This window comes from Aquarana catesbeiana, linkage group LG02 (genome assembly GCF_042186555.1).
Source record: "Aquarana catesbeiana isolate 2022-GZ linkage group LG02, ASM4218655v1, whole genome shotgun sequence".
Lineage (NCBI taxonomy): Eukaryota > Metazoa > Chordata > Amphibia > Anura > Ranidae > Aquarana > Aquarana catesbeiana.
In genome coordinates this window covers 264,818,399-264,844,205 of record NC_133325.1, presented here as the reverse complement: position 1 = coordinate 264,844,205, position 25,807 = coordinate 264,818,399, and the positions used below count along the sequence as shown (strand labels likewise).

The window sequence follows — 25,807 nt, the reverse complement described above, 5'->3', positions numbered from 1 at the left end:
TAACGAGTCCATTTGCTCATAGCACAGACAAATATGCAGGAAAACAGGAGCCATGTGGACACAACAGTGTATGGAAACTGGCTAAAGAAGTGCCCTTAAGATTGGTAACCTGACAGCGAATGATGCAACTGGCAGTTATTGAGGATAAATATGATGTAGATGCGTCAGATATGTATGCTGACAGAAGCATAATGTTGTTTGTTTGTTTTTTTATCCTATCTACTCTGTATCCTAATGTGTGGTTCCTAGTACAGCAATATTTGTGATGAGCCACCTTCTAAACAAAAATGATGGCTTGACCTATAGCATGTTTTTTTTGCTAGTGCCTAATATTTGTGTTTTAGCACCTATCAAAGTCTAAATTGTATTTTTCTTTTCCTATTAACGTTTAAGAAAAAGCACATGTAAGGATAAGTCTTTCCATGCAATACATTACACACAGCATTATTCCCATGGATCTGCCACATCTGTGCCTTGCATGTATTCCCATTACATCACTCGCTCCTTAGATCCACATGTGCTTGTGCACCATTCCAGCGTGAGCTGCCTTTACCATTCAATAAATGTAGCAGATTAACACAATATAAACAAGTTCAAGTGACCTGGAAGCAGACTATGATTAAATAATTCACTTCTCTTTGTTAAAGACTTAGTAGTTTTTATTTGTTTTGGTGAACAGAAAAAAAATTAGACAAATTTTAACATTGTCTCATTTACACTTGTCATTGGGTGATGGTAAAAGGCAATTGAGAGATGCTTTTACTATGCCCCCTTAGGCTGCAAATGAAGCCAGGTGGAGTTGTGAACATGCCACGGCTGCATTGCTATGCTTCATAGCCACTGCAGAAATGATACCCCCTCCCCCTCATCACATTCGGCAGGTGGTACTACTAACGAACGTGACCTATTCAAGTAAATGGGGCCGGTCAGCAACTTCTCTCCAACCATAACATGTAATGTGTGCAGTTGTGGCACGGAGATGTTGCAATTCTTTACCAAATGTGACTGTGCTTCATGCTGAAAACAACAATCTTCATGTTCTACCACCACTCCAGTGCCCTCCTAGGACCGAACTCCTCACAATTTGTTGAACTCCTGAGTTTACACTGAGGTAGGTCAAAATGCGTTGGTATCTCTGGTCAGGCTCTTATCACCTCTGGTCACCATCCACAGTACCGCAATGCTCCATATATATGAATAAAAGAAACCAGAAGAGATCACATTGCATTATACTGTTTCATTAAAACATCCCCAAACGTTAAAAGAAAAATATATATACTCACAATGTCTGGTGTCTCCAAATTGTACTGGATCGCTGCTGCTTTGTTCCCCCGATGTACATCCGAGCCAGCATCTGCCTGTTTACGTGTTTTGTCACCAGGCTGTCATCAGGAGGAACTTTATTTAAAGCACTATTTGCACTTTATGGACTGTTAGCACTTTATTTGCAGCATTGTTTGCACTTTAACCACTTCAGCCCGTATTTTTTGCAATACGGTACTGCGTCACTTTAACTGACAATTGCGCAGTAATGCGAAGCTGTACCCAAACAAAATGTATGTCCTTTTTTTCCCACAAATAGAGCTTTCTTTTGGTGGTATTTGATCACCTCTGCGTTTTTAATTTTTTGGGCTATAAACAAAAAAAGACCAACAATTTCTTCCTCAGTTTAGGCCGATATAAATTCTTCTACAAAGTTCTGGTAAAAAAAAAACGCAATAAGCGTATATTGATTGGTTTGTGTATATATATATATATATATATATATATATATATATATATATGTATGATCACTATAGCAGAGGGGTAGCGGAGCTATTCCTATTTTTGCTTACTGTTTATGACAGCAGGATAAACAATGCTACACATACTGGGGGTGATTTACTAAAACTGGAGTAGACAGATTCTGCTGCAACTATGCATAGTAACCAATCAGCTTATAGGTTTTATTGTCAAGTTTTAATTGAACAAGCTGAAGTTAGAAGCTGATTGGTTACTATGCACGGCTACACCAAATTCTTTGTGCAGTAGTTTTAATAAATCCCCCCAATTGTATGAGCGAAAATAACATCAGCACAGCTCAATCACAGGTGGTATGTGGACAGCATGTAATGTGAATGGTGTAAAGTAGATCTAAATGCTAAATATATTTAAAAAAATAAATAAATTAATTAAAATATATATATATATATATATATATATATATATATATATATATATATATATATATATATATATATATATATGTGTGTGTGTGTATATATATATATATATAAATATTTATATATACACATTATATATATTTTTTCTAACATCCTAGATAATAAAATGGCGATCGTTGCAATACTTTCTGTCACATCGTATTTGCGCAACGGTCTTACAAGCGCACTTTTTTTGGAAAAAATACACTTTTTTAAATTAAAAAATAAGACACCAGTAAAGTTAGCCCAATTTTTTTTATTGTGAAAGATAATGTTACGCTATGTAAATTGATACCCAACATGTCATGCTTCAAAATTGTGCTCGCTTGTGGAATGGCTACAAACTTTGACCCTTAAAAATCTTATTAGGCGATGTTTAAAAATTTCTACATTTTACCAGTTTTGATTTACAGAGGAGGGCTAGAGCTAGAATTATTGCTCTCACTCTGACGGTCGCGGTGATTCCTCACATGTGTGGTTTGAACACCGTTTTCATATGCGGGCGCTACTCATTTTTTTCTTATTTATTTTACTTTTAGTTTTTTAGTTTGACACAGTTTAAAAAATAAATAAATTTGGGTCACTTTTATTCCTGTTACAAGGAATGTAAACATCCCTTGTAATAGAAAAAACGCATGACAGGACCTCTTAAATATGAGATCTGGGGTCAAAAAGTTCTCAGATCTCATTTAAACTAAAGTGCAAAAACAAAAGAAAAAAGAAAAAAATTCAAAATAAATAAATTTCTCCTTTAAGAGCTATGGGCGGAAGTGACTTTTGACGTCGCTTCCACCCTCCCATGCTATGGAGCCGGCGGGTCCTGTAAGCGGTGAAGATGACCGGAGCGTGGCATGAGGGGGCACCTCTCCTGCCGCCTATTAAAAATGATCTTGTGGTGAATCCACCACGGAGACCACTTTTATCTGAAAGAGAAACACACACCGTTCTCGAAAATACCAGGGTTATGGCAGGTAGCTGCTGCCATAACTCCGGTATTTGGCTTCAAAGTACCGACGTACGGGTATGGCGAGTTGCATGAAGTGGTTAAAGGAGAAGTACAGCCAATGTTCATTTGGCTGTACTTCTCTTGTGGATCACAGGAGTGCAGTTCGTACTGCACTCCTGTGAAACATTTTCAGCAGACAGTGGGCTGAAGCCCGCTGTCAGCTAACGTCACAGAGCCGATCCAGGCTCGGGCAAGGTCGCGACAATGAAGTCGTGATTCGCCCACATGACTGACACCCAGCTCAACCTCTCAGTGAACCCTCCACAGCCCAGCGCTCCATTGAGCGAGAGGGCGGGTCAGAGCAGACTCAGTGAATGACATTCACCAGCTCTCTGATCAGGGAGCCCTGAGAACCAAGTGATGAGTGGTATTTGATCGTTCAGTTCTCAGTGATAGAGGCGGGAGGGGGGGGGGCAGATGCAGCATGGGACTGATGCTGCATCCACCTAGGTAAGTATGATTCTACAATTTATAAAAAGTCCATACTTTCCTTTTAATTTACTCCTGTGCATAATAAGCAGTTATCTAAATCTTTTGTATGTTTACATATTTTGTAAGCATGATTATTTCCTTAGAAAATATTGTGTTCACCTTTTTTTTCTTCTGGGCTACAAGATAGACTCACATAATTTCTTAGACCAGGCCTGAGAGTGACAACAGTAAAACATGAGTGTGCAATGAGTACTGGCAAGGCCACTTATTGTCTTCTCTGGATGTGCATGCAACAGGGTGGCATGCAGGCACACAGTAGAGAGACAGGGAAAGAGACTGTCATCCCATAACAGGAAATGCCTGAATGCCAGGATCATCAGGTATTATTTTATTAAATGCTGTAGATTTAAAACATTTAAAATTACATTTATAATTACAATAATTTGTTAAAGATTATATAAGATTTTAACAACTTTGGGCATCACTTGCAAGAATCACATGGCAAATGGTGTGGGACTGATCCATGTGGATATCTTCTTGTACCCAACATTCAGTCAAAATAAATATTGCATGCATTTTTGCTACCTTGATGAAGATAGACCGTTTTTACAGTCTCATACTATATCGGCTTATCTCTGAATATTCTTAATCCAGCTTGGTCTGATATCTTCTTTTGCAATATTGCAGTTTTTTGCAGAGCTACAAGTCCCATCAAACTTATTCCCTGAAGAGCCACAGGTTGTCTGTCTGCGTTTTGTTTTTGTATATGCAGAGCATAGTAAAGTACTTAAAATATACTGTACATAAAAGCAAGTCTCCTATTATTAATTACATGCTTTCCTTTAGGAAATTTTTCTGTTTACCAGCAAAAGCTCATTTGTTGCTACACAGGTTTTGATTGAAGTCAGGCTAATTAAAAAAAAAAAGAAAAAAAAATTGGAACTAAATCTGTGGCATGTTGCAACAAAGGAAATAAAACATTTGCATTGTTTTAATGTGTTTAATATGCCGCTAATTCAATCTGAAAACACTTTAGTGAATTACAAGATTAAAACTATGTACATATTTGTCTTGTTTAAAAATATATCATAATTAAAAAATGAAATTTTTACTTAATAAGGAAAATTGCTTAAACATGTCATGTTTGAAAAGTACAAATTAACATGTGAAAATAATAAACACAATTATGATATCAAACAAAAGCAAATTGATTTGTAGATTTTAAATTTAAAGCAATTGGTTTTGTCATCTACAAAAAAAAATTGCAAGCATTTTTAGAGATGCAGTTTTAAAGTGTTAAATGTTTTAGACCCCAACTAAGAAAATAATATTTTATTGGGTTTATGTTTCTAGGGGCATGATCGAAAAATGAACATACTTATTGAAATGAAAACAATATTTCTGAATATTTTAGCTTATTCATGTGTTCTAAAATGTAATGCTTAGCTTAAAGTTTATTGTTTTCACCAATGATAATAAAATAAATCTGTAATATTTTTCCTAAAGTAAAATTTATTGTACAGTATCATTTGTCAAAAAGTAGAAAGTCAGATAATCAAGCTTTCATTTTAAAGCCCTAAAGGTCTCAGACACACAAAATATTAGAGCTTCAAATGTTTTTCTCTATGCCAATTTAACACCTGGTGCATTTTTGAAGAATTTCTATTACTGCCTGATGCAGTATTACCTTTACAGGCTAATGCTTTGTCACTAGAAATAAATGAGTTGGTTCTCATTTGTTATACATAGGGCACAATTTACTTAACATGAGAATAAGAATCTTTATTTTAGCCATGTGACTGTCATTTTTAAATCTCATTGGACTAAAATAACTCTCACTTTTTGAAAGGCTCCTCATCCTGGCATGTCAGTTTTGGCAATTTAACTTATGAAATGATGTATCCATCCTGCAATATCGACATATAGAACCTTAAAGTGGTTGTAAACCCTTTACAACCACTTTTTACTATAAGTTATGGGGCGTACACACGGTCAGACTTTTCGACCGAACTGGTCTGACGGACGCCGATGGACCAAATCCGGCCAACAATCCGATCGTGTGTGAGCTTCAGCGGACCTTCGGCGGACTTTTCCAGTCGCAAATTTGACGGACCTTAGATTTGGAACATGCTTCAAATCTTTATGTCGTAACTCCGCCGGACCCAGAAATGCGCTTTTAAAGTACAATTCAGCCCCAGTTTGTAAACGTTGAACACAGATCCTATTGGGAATTTTGACTGACACTTTAAACAAGCCGCTGGCAAGCTTCAGCAGGCTTTCAACAAGCTTCAAAAACGTTTAAAGCCTGCTAGCAGCTTTCAATAGTCAGCACTCCCATTAGGATCTATGTTCAACATTTACAAACTGTAGCTGAATAGTACTTTAAAAGCTTAAACAAAACTCGCTGAAAGCTCTCCGCTTGGGTAGAAAGAAGGACTTGGAAGATTTTGCAGAGGTAAAAACTTTCCAATAGTTGCATTTCAGGTAGATCAAATTACAAAAATGTAGAGGAAAAGGATGGAGACCTGAAAAAGATACTTGTGAAAAATGAATTTTACAGTACTAAACATTTGGGAATGTTAAAGTGGACCATGGCTCAAATGTTAACAAAGTCTTGTTTGGATAAAATATATTCAAAGGGTTAAAATGTGCTGTTGCAGGAAGGGTTAGACTATGTTGCTGTGGGCTTCTTTTAGTGTTGACCATGTCTGGAAGCCTAGATACTTGGATGGGTGTTAAAACAGAAGATCAGTGTTCAGACCAGCTAGCCTAGAATCACACCTAAGAGATTACTCACATATCAATGCCTAGATATTCCAGTGTTGTAGGCAGTTAGTAAAAGTATGATCACTGCAGCATGGTGACTAAATAATCAGCAGTCTTGCCTTGCAGCATTGTGGTATTAATTACTATTTCCACCAGAGATATTTTGCATGCTTCCCCTGAGATTACTTGAAATTCCCTAAGTTTGTTTCCACTAAATTGGGGCCAGTCACACACCTCCCTGATGGTATGAAATAATAGATAGATAAGTATCTGCCTGTATTTCTCAGCATCAAGGACACCATTGATTCTGACCAAATCGCAAACTACATATGCAGACATGCAGCCCCAAACTTGCAAGGAAATCCTCCAGCATGCTTCACTGTTGCCTGCAGATGCTCATCATTGTACTACTCTCCAGCCCAAATATTTCACATTTTGACTTACCAGATCAAAGCACCTGCTGCCATTTTTCTGCACCCTATGTTTTCTATGTTTTTGTGCATAGTTGAGTTGCTTAGCCTTGTTTCCGTATTTAGAAGTATTGCTTTTTTGCTGAAATTCTTTCATGAAGACCACTTCTGGTCAGACATCTTTCGGATAGTAGTAGAGTGTACCTGGGTCCTACTGGTTTCAGCAAGTTCTGTGTTGATGGCATTGCTGAACATCTTACAATGTCGAAGGGATGTAAGCATGATGTGTCTTACATCTGCTGCATTAATTTTTCTTGGTTGACAGTCCTCAATAAATTGCCTGTTTCTTTGTGCTTCTTCAAAAGAGCTTGAACAGCACATCCTGAAAGCTCAGTCTGCTTTGAAATCATTGCCTGGGAGAGACCTTGCAGGTGCAGTATAACCACCTTAAGTCTTGCTGCTGTGCTCAGTCTTGCCATGGTGTATGACTTGTGATCAAATAAAGAGGGGACACCATCCAGCTAGGTCAAAGAAGTTGCCAACATCCCTGGGACAAATAGATAAAATTACTCCCTCAAAATGTTGGTGGGACTTTAACGGCAACAAAGTAGTAAACAACTATTTTATTTGGTACAAATATACAAAATAAAGAAATAGACACAAACATCAAGTAATATATAACAATAAGAGGCTAAAAAAGATATGCTAGTGTAGCAATAGTGAAAATACTAGTGCAGACTTCCACGTGGACCTACGCATTTCGGGACTGAACAAAAGGTCCTTTCGTCAGGGGCAACTTGTGGGAAGAGTCACACTACATAATAGAATCCAGATTTAAGAAAAATGTGAGTAAATACATATTATATACATTACAACAATTGCTTCTGTCACAGAACATTCAGCCAAGTTATCACATCAAAAGAGACACAACATACCCAAGCATATCAGTGTAAGAAACTCATTGCCAGATCCCGGTCGCGAACCCATCAAAAAAACACCCCAAAATTCCAATAGGAAAACGGGGTGTATGGCTGGCCCCGCCTTATCCACACTGGTCCACCCGTATGATGCCAAAAACGGCAAGGCTCACCCAAGAAAGTAATGTCTCAGATGGAAACTGGGTATTTGTCTAAAGAAAAGAAAATAAACAAATATCTATATGAAATAATAGCGTGGACACAAGGCTATCTAACTGCCAGGTGGATCCATGTCCAAGCATAGAACCAGGTTAATACATATGTCCTACCTGAGTGGTAACAAGAAACCCAAGGATGCCAGGAGATAAGGAAGGAATGGGGAAGAAAACAAAGGGAACAAGGACGAAGGTATGTGCTGCCAGAAGCCAATAGGTAGCTCCAATAGGTATACTTAGAATGTTATTCCTTCACATAAGCAAGGTCTGCAAGTGAAAGGAAAGAAAATAATGATATACAGACAACAGTTTTTGCACTAAGCGTATTAAGTTTACAAGAAAAAGGGGAGAGGGGAACACTACCGTGGTGATCCGGAGCTGAAACCCATTGCCTTCCAGAGCACAGTATTCATCCATGCGCATAAACCGCCACCGACCAGGACAGTGACAGTATTTCACGGTCCGGCGTGGCTTTATATGGCTTCAAGGAGGCGGGATCAGGTGCTACGTTGATCGACGTACGGCCTCCGCACGTAATTACGTCAGGGGTGGAGAGGAACGCCGTAGACAATTGCGAGGAGGTGCCGCGTTCTCTGCAGCGTCCTCTCGCAATGATACAGCGTAACAAGGCAAGTGGACAAGTATGGCAATGGCTCCTCCCACAAATACGTAAGAGGAGACAGTACTTCAAGTCAATCTCCTAGCAACAAGGGGGGCATAAACAACAGTCAGCAAGGAGGCTGCGGAGTGACACAGTATCAGGAGGAACGTGGACATGAGACATAAGGGATGGATGGTGACTTAAATCAGTCAAAGGGCTGAAAAGAGGCACCAGACATCACCTCACATATCCCCCACAGGGAGCAGTGCCAGATGCGCCAAAAAGGAGGGAGGACCCTGAGCCGTCGCTGCACGGCACCCCCCACAGAGGGAACTGAGAAGGGAGTCATGCAACAGCCACCCACCGACGCAGGAAGGCAGCCGAGCAAGCGGCCAGAACCGAGACAGCTAAAAAACTACCCAGCAATCGCCGCTCAGGCCGGACGCCAGAAACAAGGCCCCCAAAGATCATAGATCATGGGAGGCCCCCCTGCGGGGGGCGGGACAGGGAGGGGTCAGTAGGTGTACCATGACAGATGCTTACCAAACACGGGAGTGGCAAGAAGTGTCTCTAAACAGTGAGGCAGATACATACACAGAGCCTGGAGGAAATGCTCCCATTTCCTCCAGGTACAAGGTGTCGTGATGGGGACCTCGTGTACCCCATCCTACGCCAACCTGTACCTGGGGGAATGGGAGCAGTCCTTTTTATCTGATGAGTCCTTCAAATCCTATACCCAACATGTAGCGACCTGGTTTCGATATATAGACGACATTTTGGTGCTGTGGGAGGGTTCAGAGAGGGAGCTGGATGAGTGCATTGACTTGATGCAACACAACACTTTTACTTTGAAATTCACTGTCACTTACAGTGAAAACAGTGTCACCTTCCTAGATACCACTATAAGCAAAAACAAAGATGGTAGTCTCTCAAGTGGCCTTTTTCGGAAGCCCACTGCGGGAAATACCATCTTGCATGCCTCCAGTTCTCACCCTCAACCACTGCTTCGTGCAATCCCCTACAGCCAATATTTGAGGCTGAGGCGGAATTGCTTGGATCAGGAACCATATTTGAGTGAAGTGGCTGCTCTCAGAGATAGGCTTCTCTTGAGAGGCTATTCTCATTCTATCTTAAAAAAGGCGTTCCCCTCTCCCCTTCTCCTTGTTCCCTTTGTTTTCTTCCCCATTCCTTCCTTATCTCCTGGCATCCTTGGGTTTCTTGTTACCACTCAGGTAGGACATATGTATTAACCTGGTTCTATGCTTGGACATGGATCCACCTGGCAGTTAGATAGCCTTGTGTCCACGCTATTATTCATATAGATATTTGTTTATTTTATTTTCTTTAGATACATACCCAGTTTCCATCTGAGACATTATTTTCTCGGGTGAGCCTTGCCGTTTTTGGCGTCATACGGGTGGACCAGTGTGGATAAGGTGGGGCCAGCCATACACCTCGTTTTCCTATTGGAATTTTGGGGTGTTTTTTTGACGGGTTCGCCACCGGGATCTGGCAATGAGTTTCTTACACTGATATGCTTGGGTATGTTGTGTCTCTTTTGATGTGATAACTCGGCTGAATGTTCTGTGACAGAAGCAATTGTTGTAATGTATATAATATGTATTTACTCACATTTTTCTTAAATCTGGATTCTATTATGTAGTGTGACTCTTCCCACAAGTTTCCCCTGACGAAGGGACCTTTTGTTCAGTCCCGAAATGCGTAGGTCCACGTGGAAGACTGCACTAGTATTTTCACTATTGCTACACCAGCATATCTTTTTTAGCCTCTTATTGTTATATATTACTTGATGTTTGTGTCTATTTCTTTATTTTGTATTTTGTATATTTGTACCAAATAAAATAGTTTTTTACTACTTTGTTGCCGTTAAAGTCCCACCAACCTTTTGAGGTGGTAATTTTATCTCTATGACCTGTGATCTGTCTTCTACAACCTCATTTTAGTAGCAAAGTTTAGCTGTTCCTCATCCAGTTTTAAGCCTCCTACACTGTTGTTTCTGTTTCAGTTAATGACTTTGTTTCAACCTACATTAGCACCCGCTTGATATAATTTGTTATTTATACACCTGACTCTAATTCTAAAAAAAAGCCCTGACTTTGTGCAAGTGTAAGAATTGATGCTGGTTTGAAGCCATAGGGTTCTCACACCAAATATTGATTTGATTTATATTTTTCTTCTGTTCACATACTTTGCATTTTGTAAATTGATCAAAATAATCCATACTGCCATCTTGTCCCTTTTGTAGTATATGTATAATAGCACTTGGATGATTAGATTATTTTCATATGAGGCCTGTTAACAGCTGTCATAAACTCCTCTATAATACATTTAGTTTATTATATAAAATCGGTAAATGTATTATTTAAAATAACATTTGGAAACAATGTGATACAGCGTATAACATAATCACAAAAGCACATTTACAAATCAGGTTTGTGATTTCAACTTCCTTCCAAATGCAGAGTCAAAGCCCCAAGTAAAGCTATGTGCTTGAAAACTTCAAAGTCTGCTTTTAGTTGAACCTTTGAAAAAAAAAAATCACATGCAAAAATATAGTCAGGATATTTATCGATTGAAAAACAGACATACATAACCTAAGATAACAGGCCTGTTTCAGACCGGCGCTGTTCAGTGTATTATATCACGGCAGGCAATTAAGTAGTACATTTATTCTACAAGATTATGTGTGCAAATACAAATGAATAGACTGTGAATAGGAAAATATTACCATGACAGTAGAAAACCATCAGAACCAAACAAAAAAGAATAGATTTTCCTTACAAAGGAAAGATCGTGCTATTTCGTTCTCTTCCATAATACAATCATTTATTTGTATGATTTATTTCTTTCACATATTTCATTTTATTTTTAAATAACAGGAGCCTGTGTTATTCACTGGGACAATGAGGAAAAACCTTGATCCTTTTGACGAGCATACTGATGAGGAACTGTGGGATGTTTTAGAAGAGGTATTGAACACATTAAACATGTATCTTTTTTTATTTTAAGACATTTTAAAGAAAATCGGGATGTCTTTCCCTAATGCATTTTATCTGTTGTTTTATGCAGCTTTAATGCCAGGGCTGTTTTATTATAAAGGACTCATTAAGTTGCTCCCCATACCCACTATTCTTTTGCACGTTAAATAAAAACAAATGTAGATGTGTATTTAAAAGCAACATTTTTAAAAAAAGTATTTAGGGTGAAAAGAATACTAATTCAAGCTCCTATGTTAAAAATTGATGTGAAATGATTGTGGTATAAAGCAGTACCCAGCCTTTGTTCTGATATCACTTGCGGGTAGTCCTTGGCTGATGGTTAGGCAGTGAGAGAAGAGGGGCTCAATCGGGATTAGATTCAGACATTAAACTTCCCATCCTCATACCTATGTTGTTCCTTAAGAGCTAAGTTCACCTTTTCAGGCAGAATTTCACTTTTCATAATAAATAGAAGTCTTTTCTCATGTCTTTTCTGCCCAAGCCATCCCAATGTGCTTATCTCTCACTTACCTCGTCCATGGCAGCTTTGCATTTTCACCTCTCAGTTTGAAATTTTTAAAAATGTTTTCTGCTTCCATCACTTCCTGTAGATCATATCCCATCATGCACTGCCTTAGTGCATCACAGAATAGGGTGTATATTACCACTCTGGACCACACCTCCCTCGTTACTATGCCACCTCTTTTTATTTCCACCCACTTTCCTACTTCTTCCTTTAAGGTGACCATACACATTACAATCTGATTGTACAATCTCGATTAGATCTACCATCAGCGATGTAATGCAAGGGCCTGTCTGATTTGATACAAATTCAATAGATTATTCAAGTAGGTCCTCCTATTCCATAGTTTTGGTAAATCTAAAGGAGATTGTACAATCAGATTCCATAGTGTATGGCTATCTTTATAAAAGTACATAGGAGGGAGTGGACCGAGACATTCGGCTTTCAGGCCCCGTTCACATCTCCGCTCAGCGGGAGCTCGCATTCCCACATGAGCTTGTTTTTTGTGTTTTTTTTGTGTTTTGAGAAGTTTTCACTTTTCACGCATAGGGCAGCTCATTCACTTGAATGGGCTGCACTTGCAAGTGGCAAACACCCCAAAAAGACTCTGAACTTTTCAGAGCAGAGCGTGGCACGTTTTTTACTGTGCTTTTTGGCGAGTATGCATCACATTTGTCGCACAGCAAATGCAAGCCTGCTACCCATGCTTTGGGTGCCATTAACGTTTAAGGTGCATTTTCTGTGCAGTTTGTTATGCATTCAGAAACACGCTGATGTGAATAGAACCTTGTTTTTCTTGCATAAACAAACCAATTTCACTTTCAGGCCCCATTCACACCTAGTGTAGTGGGAATTTGCTTTTTTGGCTTGTTTTTCCTGTGACACGCATAGGGCAGACCATTGATTTCGAATGGTTGCTGTACAATCAGATTGTATGATGAACTTTACAGACTTCCAGGGGCACACTTCAGGTTGGAATTTTCCTTACGATTTGGTGCTGTTTTAGGCCACGTTCACACTGATGTGACCCGATTTTGATCCGACTTTCAGTGTGTTTACGTACTCTGACTTCTACTCCTCCCTCATAGACTCTAATAGTTCTTGCCCGCTCCCCTACACTGAAAAATGGGAAAAAGACCTTGCCTCCCCCCACAGACCAAAGCACCTGGAACAAAATTTCGCTCTCTACCTCAAAATGTTCTTGCAACATCTTGGCCCAAGAAAATGCCTACAAAAGTCTTCTCACACTGGTACATGACCCCTGATCATATTTCAGAATTTGTCCCTGCTGCCTCCCCATTGTGCTTTCAGGGCTGTAGGGAACACGGTACTCTTTTCCGTACATGGTGCTCATGCCCCAAGGCGATACAGTTTTGGATGCACTTTTCCTTCGCCCATAACCCCTGGGAAGTCCTGTTACAAAAAACAAATCCGACTCTCTCTGCTACCCAAAGCAAGCTGGTGGGGTTGTGTTCCTAGTGACCTGGCAAATGTTGGCTAGAACCTGGAGACAACCATTCTTCAACTTTGCTGAGGTCCAGCAAAGGCTACTGGGGACCATGATCCATGAAAAGCTCACTTCCATTCAAGGACTCTCATGGGAAGTTCCTAAAGGTTTGGGACTCTTGGTAATCTTATAATACTCAACTGAACATAGACTGTACTTTGCTTTGGACTTAATGGCACCAGCCGCTGATCTTCGAGTTAGGCAATGCACTTGAACAGGAACAAACTGGAAATGGAGCGCTGACAGGTGCTACTATTGAAATGAAAAATGGGACAGTGGTGTGGATCAGGAAGTGTGGTGTTTGCAAGAGGCAAACCGTTGAGGTGGTCGTTAGACCTACAGTACTGGGTTCAGATGGATGGGGTAGGTGGCAGCCGACTTCTCAGAGCAGAAGGGACTCTGTGGGGAAGACAAGCAGAAAAAAAGAGCAGCGCCGCTCTAAGGGTAGTAGTGTGTATAAAAGACTTTAATAATGTTTAAAATATGCACTCACATTTAGGCTGATAAAAACAGGCATGTAGTGTTACTCTTTAACATCATGAGATCACATCCGGTGGACCGCTGGGCTGTGGAGGAGTCATTCCCCGGCCGCTTCCGGTGGCGTCCGAAGCTCTGAGGTATGTAGTTCCATCAGTGCGTCAGCTGGTCGTGGGTGGAGATGACAGATGCTGGAGAGCCGGGGGGCGTGGCCGTGCCCCCCGACTCTCCAGCATCTGTCATCTCTACCCACGGACCAGCTGACGCACTGTCTGACGGAACTACATACCTCGGAGCTTCGGACGCCATCGGAAGCAGCCGGGGAATGACTCCTCTACAGCCCAGCAGTCCACCGGATGTGATCTCATGATGTTAAAGAGTAACACTACATGCCTGTTTTTATCAGCCTAAATGTGAGTGCATATTTTAAACATTATTAGTCTTTTTATACACACTACTACCCTTAGAGCGGCGCTGCTCTTTTTTTCTGCTTGTAATGCACTTGAACAGCAGCATCCTGAAAATTATGACTTAGGAAAATGTTTCAATGTTAGCTTTATCTGCAATAGAAAATGTAATTTATGATTTTGTTCTTTGACTACTAAACACAGCTCCCAAAATGTTGATTTAAATAGGTTGTTAATGCTGGGAAAAAAATTAAGTCAGCAGCTACAAATCATGTAGCTGCTGCCTTTAATAAAAGGACACTTACCTGTCCAGGGAACCAGCGCTGTCTTCAGTTGGGCTAATTCTTCAGGTACCTGGTGCCGGCATCACAACCAGCTGCCCACTGTGCATGTGCAAGACGCTTTGTGCTTTGTGAATGACCCTGCAGTCTTCTGGGACAAGTCTCAGAAGGCTGCGGGGAGGGACAGGAGAACTTATCAAAATTAGATACCCTCCTCCAAAAAAAGACATGGCAAATGTGGGAGAGGAGGAGGAATTTCCCCTTTTGAGTGGAGTTCCACTTAAATAAAACTTATGTAAATACACTTTGTTTAACCTAATATGTTAGCACATTCAAACTGCTTATTGTTATTGTGCAAGTTATTTCCCAAAGCAAGAACATTATTGTCTGACAAACAATAATGTAGACATGTTACATGCATAATCAGACCCTTGACAATTTTATCAAATGCATCTCCTAAAGTGAAAGCAGAGACTGTTATTTTCTTTATTTTAGGGATAGTTGTTGCTTTGAAAATTTTAATAATGATCGTGTTTTGTCCCAGGTGCAGCTAAAGGAAGCCATTGAAGAGTTACCTGGTAAAATAGAGACTCAGTTAGCTGAATCTGGGTCCAACTTCAGTGTAGGACAGAGGCAGCTTGTTTGTCTTGCTCGAGCTATTTTGAGGAAGAATCGGATATTAATTATTGATGAAGCAACAGCAAATGTCGACCCTAGGTATGTAAATATATATCAAGAGACTTTCTGGGCCAATTTTGAAGTAATAATTTTGCTTATTTTGTTTAATACACACATTAAGGCACAATACCCTCAGACAGAGAAAAGAATGATGGTAATGTCTATACCAGTTTTATACTTGTATAAGAGCACATTCATAGGTGAAGGTGCTGGTAAAAAATGAAAACAGGTTCTCTTTATCCACTTCCAGTCTGGGCCAATTCTGACATTTCTGTCATGCATGTAAAAATCTGCATTTTTTTTGCTAGAAAATGACTTAAAAGCCCCAAACATTGTATTCAGTGGGTATAGAAAAGAATCCTTCCCTTTAGAAGAAGGCATATAGTGTAATACTGCAAGGTTTATTAAATAGTTTAAAATCATTACACTTACATCAGAATCTTTAAAATGTGCAAAAGTTGCCGCCTTGGCATCCAAACAGCCTTCACAGATTATCCTTAGCTTGACATGTTTTTGCCCCTCCCACTGGGCATCATCAGAAGCTTCTTGCTGCTGTTTGGATGCCAAGACAGCAACTTTTGCACATTTTAAAGATTCTGATGTAAGTGTAATTATTTTTAAACTTTTTTAATAAACTTTTCAGTCTTACACTATATGCCCTCTTCTCTTCACTTGTCCAAACTTTACTACCTGGGCCGTCTTTGACCAAAGTAATGTATGTAGGATCTACATCAAGTGGTGGAGGAGAGGACATTCCATTCCCTGAGGCACAATTAATCTATATATCTGCTGGACAGGAGACACCATCTTGATACACACAGGCGTATTTATCATCTTTATCTGGTGAGTGGGGATCCAAAAGGGGAGCACAGGAAGTCACCAAGATTATATCAACGTGTCACCAATCCTCCACCTCACACTTGATGAACTTTATTGATTGCACCTTATTTTTTGAACTTTATTTTTTGAACTATATTGAATGCATTTTTTTGCACTATATTGGCACTTTTTTACACATGTTGTCACATGACATATATTTGATGCGAGTATATGTACATTTATGATTTAGAGAGGTAGCGCTGAGTATAAATTTTCTGTTGTTATTTTTTGGGGTATTCACCTTGCACTACAGCGGCAGCCCTATAACATATGTACATGTAGGTGAGTTTGTAAACGCACACGTATATGCACATTTTGTATTCATTCTATAATTTAATAATAATTAATATAATTTATTTACAATTTTCTCCACGGCGCGGGTCTATCTTTATCACCATCCAAATAACACCAATCCTACAGTACAGCATGGAGGTGGTAATATCCTATTATGGGTGTGTTTCTCTGCAGCAGAGACTGGAGCACTTGTCAGGATAGAAGAAAATGGATGGGGCAAAATACCATCAAGTTCTTGAGGAATAATCTGCTGCCCTCTGCCAGAAAGTGACCCAAAGAACACTGCAAAAATGGTCACACGGTGGTTGAAGGAGAAAAAGGTGAATGCCCTTGCATGGCTTAGTCAGAGCCCAGACTTACAGTGCCTTGAAAAAAAAGTTCCATATTTTGTTGTGTTACAACCAAAAATGTAAATGTGTTTTTTGGGAATTTTATGTGATAGATCAACACAAAGTGGCACATAATTGTGAAGTTGAAGGAAAATGATAAATGGTTTTCAAAACTTTATACAAATAAATATCTGAAAAGTGTGGCATGCATTTGTATTCAGCCTCCCTGAGTCAATACTTTGTAGAACCACCTTTCGCTGCAATTACAGCTGCAAGTGTTTTTGGGGATGTCTCTACCAGCTTTGCACATCTAGAGAGCGACATCTTTACAAAATAGCCCAAGCTCTGTAAGCTTGGATGGAGAGTGTCTGTGAACAGCAATTTTCAAGTCTTGCCACAGATTCTCAATTGGACTTGGGTCTGGACTTTGACTGGGCCATTCTAATACATGAATATGCTTTGATAAACCATTCCATTGTAGCTGTGGCTGTATGTTTAGGGTCGTTGTCCTGCTAGAAGATGAACCTCCGCGCCAGTCTCAAGTCTTTTGCAGACTCTAACAGGTTTGCTTCTAAAATTGCCCTGTATTTGGCTCCATTCATTTTTTCATCAGCTCTGACCAGCTTCCCTGTCCCTGCTGAAGAAAAGCATCCCCAGGACATGATGCTGCCACCACCATGTTTCAAGGTAGGGATGGTGTGTGTTCAAGCTGATATGCAGTGTTCGTTGTCCACCACACAGCGTTTTGCTTTTAGGCCAAAAAGTTCAATTTTGGTCTCATCCGACCAGAGCACATTCTTTCACATGTTTGCTGTGTCCTCCACATGGCTTCTCGCAAACTGCAAACGGACTTATTATGACTTTCAACAATGGCTTTCTTCTTGCCACTCTTCCACAAAGGCCAGCTTTGTGGAGTGCATGACTAATAGTTGTCCTGTGGACACATTCTCCCACCTGAGCTGTGGATCTCTGCAGCTCCACCAGAGTTACCATGGGCCTCTTGGCTGCTTCTCTGATTAATGATCTCTTTGCCTGACCTGTCAGTTTAGGTGGACGGCCATGTCTTGGTAGGTTTGCATTTGTGCCATACTCTTTCCATTTTCGGATGATGGACTGAACAGTGCTCTGTGAGATGTTCAAAACTTGGGATTTTTTTTTATAACCTAACCCTGCTTTAAACTTCTCTACAACTTTATCCCTGACCTGTCTGTTGTGTTCCTTGGCCTACATGATGCTGTTTGTTCACTAAGGTTCTCTAACAAAACTTCTGAGGGCTTCACAGAACAACTGTATTTATACTGAGATTAAATTACATGCAGGTGGACTATATTTACTAATTAGGTGACTCTGAAGGCAATTGGTTCCACTGGGTTTTAGTTAGGGGTATCAGAGTAAAGGTAAAGGAAAAATCAACCAGCGCAACAATAATCCCTAAGATGTAAGCAGCTGAAATACTGAGGGTCAAAATATCAAATCCCATACAACAGAAATAAATAAAAGGCAGTACAGCGCTAAATATAAACTAATAAAAAGAACTGGAAAAGTCCATAAAACTAGTGAAAAAAGTTCAAAAAAAGCACAGATGAGCTTCCAGTGTTGAGCGTGAAGAGATACACAATATATGGTGACTTCCGTGACACCCTCCACCAGCGTAAGGATTGGCCTCTCACCTCATGTCATGGACCCCTGAGTTAATCAGTCAGGTCTAATACAGCATTCCCATTGCTGGGTCAATAAGCACACACCAAAACTTGCAGTGGAGGGACAGTCTGGATATGAGATCCTCTTCAACTCCAATCAGTACATGCATGTAATAAAATAAGCAATATCTAGTGCTCTCTGAATTTCAAACCAATTGTCTGTTTATTAAAAGTTAAATAAAACTTACAAGTGTAGCACTGTACCCCAGTGCTAAGGATCAAAGGCAGTCATAGACACGGCGTGTCTGCGGGAATCAGCATCAGGACGCGGGTGACCTCACGAATGTATCATGTGATGTCCGTACGCGTTACTTCCATAGAGTAGGCGGGACTTCATCAGCGGCCGCTGAAACTATTCAAGTGGTGACTTTTTGCTTTGTTTTAAATAAGAGCGAGCAGATAAAGCCCTGAAATGTTCTTTTGGTATGGAGTAAACTCAGTGCTTGGCACGATCAATGAGCTACAAATTCCCCACCACTTTACATACACTACTGTGCAAAAGTTTTAGGCAGGAGTGAAAAAATGCTGTAAATTAAGAATGCTTTCAGCAAAAGAAGTGGTAATACTTCATTTCTATCAATTAATAAAACGAAAAGTGAATGAACAGAAGAGAAATCCAAATCAAATGAACATTTGGTGTGACCACCCTTTGCCTTCAAAACAGCGTCAATTCTTCTCGGTACACTTGCACACAGGTTTTAAAGGAACCCAGCAGGTAGGTTGTTCTAAACATCTTGAAGAACTAGCTAAAGATCTTCTGTGGATGTAGCCTGCCTCAGATCCTGCTGTCTGTTCATGTAAATCCAGACAGACTTGATGATGTTGAGATCACGGCTCTGTGGGGGCCAAACCATCACTTCCTGGACTCCTTGTTCTTCTAGTTCCTATGTTTTTATGCATAATTGAGTTGTTCATCCGTATTTGATGAGACAGCACTGTTGAACTGCACTGATGGGCCCTGATGAGGCGGCACTGATCGGCACTAATAGGCAACACTGATACACCGAGAGTACCTTAAGTCGTTTACAAATGAACCCTTTGACCATTTACTCCCCTTTATAACCAGGCCATTCTTTGCGATACAGCACTGCATTACTTTAACTGACAATTTTGCGGTCGCGTGACGTTGTACCCAAATTAAATTAATGGGTTTTTTTTTCCCATAAATAGAGCTTTCTTTTGGTGGCATTTGATCACCTATGTGGTTTTTCATTTTTTGTGCTATAAACAAAAACAAAAAAAGACGATTTTGAAAAAAAATAAACTATTTTTTATTTTCTGCTATAAAACACATCCAACAAAAAAATAGAAAATATCTAATTTCTTCATTAATTTAGGCCAATATGTATTCTGCTACATATTTTTGGTAAAAAAAAAAATCCCAATAAGCATATATTAATTGGTTTGCACAAAAGTTATAGCATCTACAAACTATGTGATACTTATTCATTTTTATTTGAATTTTTTTAACTAGTAATGGCGTTGATCAGTGACTTATAGAGGGACTGCGATATTGTGGTGGACAAATCAGACACTGACACTTTTCGGGGACCAATGACACTAATAGCGATCAGTCCTAAAAAATATGCACTGTCACTGTACTAAGGACACTGGCTGGGAAGGGGTTAACATCAGGCGCGATCAAAGGGTTAACTGTATGCCTAGCTGGTGTTTCAGTGTAGTGGGGAAGGTGCTTTTACTAGTGGAAGGCATGGATCGGTGTTACTGCTTTACAAGAACACAGGATCCATGTCTTCTGTACTGACAGAATGGCAATCTGCCTTCTTTACATAAGCAGATCGCCATTCTGCCTCTTTACCGAAGCATCAACCGGTACCCACCGGTCTGCTCCCGCTGTGTATAATCACAGTGGGAGCGGGCTGGCGGCGGCACATGTGCGCACCCCAGACCCGGTAGTGCAGGATCATGTACTAGGTATGTGATCCTGTGCAGCAGAGCCACCTTGCCGCCATATATGTAAGTTATAAGGTCGGCAGGTCTTTCTTTACTTTAGACAGAGCGAGAAAGTCACCCGTAAGCAGAAAATCTGAACGTCATTGCTTTTCTTAATCAGCCAGCTGAATAATGATGAGAGGACTTTTTAATTACTAATTTTCAAAATAAAAGATCTTTACTAGATAGATACCAATTTTCAATTATAATTTTGTACTATATATAAAGCTTAGTTAAAAATCTTAAACTTTCTTTGCACTGTGACATGATCTCTCTACAAAAAGTATTTAGGAAAAAAATTAACATTATTACAATTGCAAATGTAAATCTCGCACAATTTCTGCATTTTCTTCTAAGCATGAAACAATAAATGACAGTCACATGAAGACTAAAGCCCAGTTAAAAAAAAAAAAAACACTTGCTGTTTCTAAAAGTAGAATTTAATCCTCAACATTTGCATTAGGAATCATGAATCACCCTCCTCCAAGCATTACAGCTTAAAATCTCCATTAATTGAGGCGTATGAGAAACTTTGTGAGGAATTTACATTTCTTTTGAAGATTAATCTATGTGATTGACATTTAAATGGTGGTTTATTAACAGCTGTTTTGTGCTTAGATAAGACACTTGTTTTATTTTGTGAGCGAAAACTGTGTTTGACCGTATACTGTTGGAGCATTTGACAACTATATTGTGAACATGGGCTGTATAGCAGTACTTGCAGTTCCAATCGTTATGCCGTAGATTGTGACAGAACCTTTAATAGGCAGTACTTACCTTTTGTATGAGTCAAACCTTGAATTCTGTGTGGCAAAAGTTTTCATACCGAACTATTTGTACAAATATATTTGTTCTCTCTCGTTCCCCTAGTGTATACCTTTCTGTTCTTGAGAGGATAATCTAATACATTTCCATTTTCCCAGCAGATATGAATTGAATGCAGGCATGTAAAATGTCTCTTTCCATAGTCTAACCTTTGAATAGAGAGCAGCCCTTAAAGACAGAGGAAGATAAAAATGTGTAATGTTCCAAAACCTTGGACATGAGGTTTATCTTGTTGTGCATTACAGTACAATTCATTGTTTTGCTACCCACATTCAATTACTGCCCATTGAAAGTAGCTACACATGAGAATGAAGTCTTGGGTTATATTAGGCTAACCTCTTCATTTCTGTAGAATGCGCACAATAGTTGTCCTTCACAAAGTATTCTCATTGTTAGCATGAAAATGTTTTTCTATATATTTTAGTCTGATATAAGTTATTCATGCTTAAATGTGTTGCTGCCAGGCTACCACGTTTAATTGGGCACAGTTTATAAATGACTGACACCGTATCAGAATAAGAGATGGTCTTTTCAATGTATGTTTTAAGCATCTGAATGCAATTATTAAAGCCTGTTCACGCCAAGTGTCTTGCGCTGCTCTGGACAGCCTTTCCTAGTGCAGCCCCGACTTATAGACAAAGAAATATACAGTGGTGCAAGCTGAAAAAAGTACAGCGTGCACTTTTTTTTCACCACAGCTGATTACGTCACAATACAACGCATTGCAATATTACTGCGGTGAATAGAACTGAATGAAAAGTCGCTTTGTGACATTTTAATAAAGTTGAATCAAACCAGAAGTTGCAGTGCAATGAGCAATGTTTTCAGCACTGTTCCCTAACACAGTGCACACCAGTATCTGCTTTGTAACACAGCTGCTGATGTGGACGGGCCCTAAATGTGCATATACAAGGCGAGCTTAAAATTTAATTTTGCCAACAGGGTGTGTATTAGTAGACAATAGATGTCAGTTGGACATTCGGTAATAATCAGACTTGAAATTTTACCTTTTTTCCCCTTGATGTTTACATGTGATGTCTGTTGGCCTGATTTACAATTTTTGGAAGCATGTTAGCAGGGTATGTTGGTGATGTCTCACTGGGCTCCACCACAGCATGATGCTCGCTTGTGTCTCAATCAGGTGTGTATACATGTAAAGTGAATCACCTTCAAGCACATTGGTCCAACTCTTGGATGCACAGTAACAGTTTTGAGTGTCTTTGTACCCTTTCAAAACATGCAATGCATTGCAGCGTCATGCGTGTTAAAACTGAATTCCAACTTTCTTTTCACAAGAACTGAATGGAATGATCAATCCCAGCATAGATCATAGCTCTGTACCATGTTGCTATGTTGTCTACAGATCCTTTGACATTCTGGGTTTAGTTGTGACTTTGTATCATGTAACACTGTATATCCTGCTGATAGACTCTGTCCCTTCCACAGCCACTTTCTGCAGCAGCTAGAGTCTGTAACTCTCCTCTTTGTAGTCTTTTAGACTCTGTAAATTATGTAATTTCCCTCACAGCTCTGATGGTAGCCAGGACTGAATACATCATAATTAGCAATTAATCCTGCTCAGTCACACCTACAGAAAGAGCCAAAAAGTCCCAAGTCCCGTCTCACAGACCACAGCATTATTTAAGAAGGAAACCCCTTCATACACAGCCTGTTCTGAAAGCTAGATGTGTTGCTGTTAGGCAGGATTGCATGGATTACTATTAGAATTCAATCCTGCCTAGTTAAATATGCTAACCAGATCCCGCCCCCCCTCCCCAGAGCCCTGCTCTCTGTGAAGTGATTCATTTACATATGAAGAAAACATCTTCATAATAAAGTCCCATAGCCCTTTCTCTGTAGTCTTGCAGTAAGCCATTATTATTTGGTATGATGCAAGACAGGAATGACACAGGAGGAGGTATGACACATGTACACCTTTCACCACCCACATGAAGGCCCAGAAACACCCACAGTAAACCTAGGACCCACACACAACTCCCATAACTGGTACAAGTAACTCTCATAGCCCACCCTGAAGCTACAGAGGCTCAAAGGATCAAAGGAAGGAAGCTGGAAGTCTGAGAACTTTGAAATTCAACCAGGAGGAGTGACATCACAGACACAGAAACTTGCTGAATACAGCTAAAAGAGGTAAGTTACACACAACCTGACAGCAGGATTGTGATTCCGTTAATTTACATGCACAATCTGCCATTTTGGGGAGGAAAAGTTGGAGGTCTTTTTTAATTCATCTGCTGCAATATTGAACATGTATGTATGCCTATTGTCATTGTGACTTTGGCCATAGAGTGGCTGTTATGGCACCCATTTTTACATCCTGCTGGAAAGGGGGTACACCTTGTGGTCTAGTGAGGTACAAATTGGGGGCTGAAGGTGTGGAAGGTCTCTTTTTGAGCTGGGAACACTGCTGAGGTCACATTGGTCAGGTGGAGCCTATACACACATATGTAAAAGAGGCTATTTTCTTATTCACACATACTCCTCTATTATGGTTGTGAGGATTTAACCACTTGCCGACCGCGCTATAGCTGAATGATAGCTACAGCATGGCCGGCTAGTTCTAGGAGGGCATCTATTGACATCCTACCATGTACCCGCTTTTCAGTGACATCAGAGTGCCCATCAGAAAAATGGCATGTTCAAAAGACTCATTATGCCTCATAGAATATACATTGGGGTGTTTGCCTTCTAAAATGGGGTCATTTTGTGGGCGTTTCCACTGTCCTGGTGATCCAGGGCCTTCCAAAGTGTGATAGGTAGTCAAAAAATTAGATGTGCTCCTTGCATGTTGGGCTTCTTTGCATGTAGCAGAATGTGTTTTGGAGTGTAGTTGCAAGTATGCATATACCATGTGAGAGAAATAATGTGTTAATATGACAATTTTTTGGGAAAAAAAAAATCTTTTTGCAAAGAATTGTGGGGAAAAAATTACAACTTAAAAAACTCACCATGCCTTTTACTAAATACCTTGGCTAGGTTCACACTGATGCAATGTGGAAACCAGCTGATTTCCAGTGCGGGTATGTCACTCGCAGGCAGTTAACACTGCCCTCTGCGAACCGTTGTGGGTGTCAATGTAAAGTTAACGATACCGCCGGATCGGTTCGCAGATCGCAGTGCCAACAGTCAAATGGTACAGGAATTGAGTCGCTTGGGTGTGAACACCCATGCGATCCGATTCTGGTGCAGGACAAAGAGTCCTGTACCTGCAGCATTTTCGTACAAATGCGATGCGAGTTCAGCCACACATCTGTATGGCTGAATTTGCATTGCACAGACATTGCATATGATCTACACAGCAATGCAGTGCGAATCACATGCGATGTCTGCGTTAGCACAAGTGTGAACCCAGGCGGAATGTCTACTTTCCAAAAAGGGGTCATTTGGGGGGTATTTGTACTTTCCTGGCTTGGTAGCGTCTCAAGAAATTAGATAGGCCATCAGTACATCAGGTGTTATCAATTTTTAATGATTGGCACCATAGCTTGTAGACTCTATAACCTTCACAAAGACCAAATCATATACACTGATTTTGGTTATTTTTACCAAAGATATGTAGCAGTATAACTTTTGGCTAAAATTTATGAAAATTTTATTTATAGCGCAAAACATAAAAAACTCATTGCTGATTAAATACCACCAGAAGAAAGCTATATTTGTGTGAAAAAAGGGCAAAAGTTTCATATGGGTACAGTGTTGCATGACTAAGTAATTGTCATTCAAAGTATGAGAGCACTGAAATTAGGCCTGGTTAGGAATATAATATGGTTATACCCCCATAAGTGCCCAGTGAGCAAGTGTATAAGCTCACTTGATTCACCAGGGGTTTTTTACATTTTTATAGGTTTCATTTTTTGGTATTGATATGTGATTACAAAGAAGCTAGTATTGGTAATTACTATAATCTGAAATTTAGGGTGCATGGGTTCTTCTATATAAGGTCAGTATTCAAAAATAGTTTTATTATAATATTTGTTTAGACCACAACACGCCTATGATCCCTGAACTAATAAACACTGCTTTATTTTATTTATCTTTTGGTATATTTGTGGACTTCACTTGTACAATAATGTTTATTGTATGGTTATTCTTGGTATTCTGAGATTATTATATGTTTGTTGTAGAGGTGTATGGGATGCATGCATGTCCCAATTTTTTCAAAATATCGACATCTTGCTGGGGGGGTCACCTGGCACCTTCTGTTGGTGGCCCTGCCAATTTGTCTTTCTTCTGCACCCCTGGTGTTTGCCAAAGATTTTGCCCCGTACTTTCTCTACTGCGTTATTGAAGCTTCCCCACTGTTGGATATTTGGACCGCCTCTGATTGGGGCGCAGGGTCTGGTTGCAAATGTGGGCGCAGTGGATGCAGGGTCTGATTGCCAATGT

At 39.9% G+C, this 25,807-nt stretch overlaps 1 protein-coding gene across 1 annotated transcript in view; it reads left to right on the top strand.

The window, feature by feature from the left end:
- Positions 1-25,807, top strand: part of ABCC4 (ATP binding cassette subfamily C member 4 (PEL blood group)) — a 627,509-nt gene that overhangs the window by 518,350 nt on the left and 83,352 nt on the right. Inside the window, exons 27-28 of the mRNA XM_073614376.1 lie at positions 11,449-11,538; positions 15,287-15,459. Of these exons, the coding sequence (XP_073470477.1) occupies positions 11,449-11,538; positions 15,287-15,459 (263 nt within the window). The remainder of the gene's footprint in view (positions 1-11,448; positions 11,539-15,286; positions 15,460-25,807) is intronic.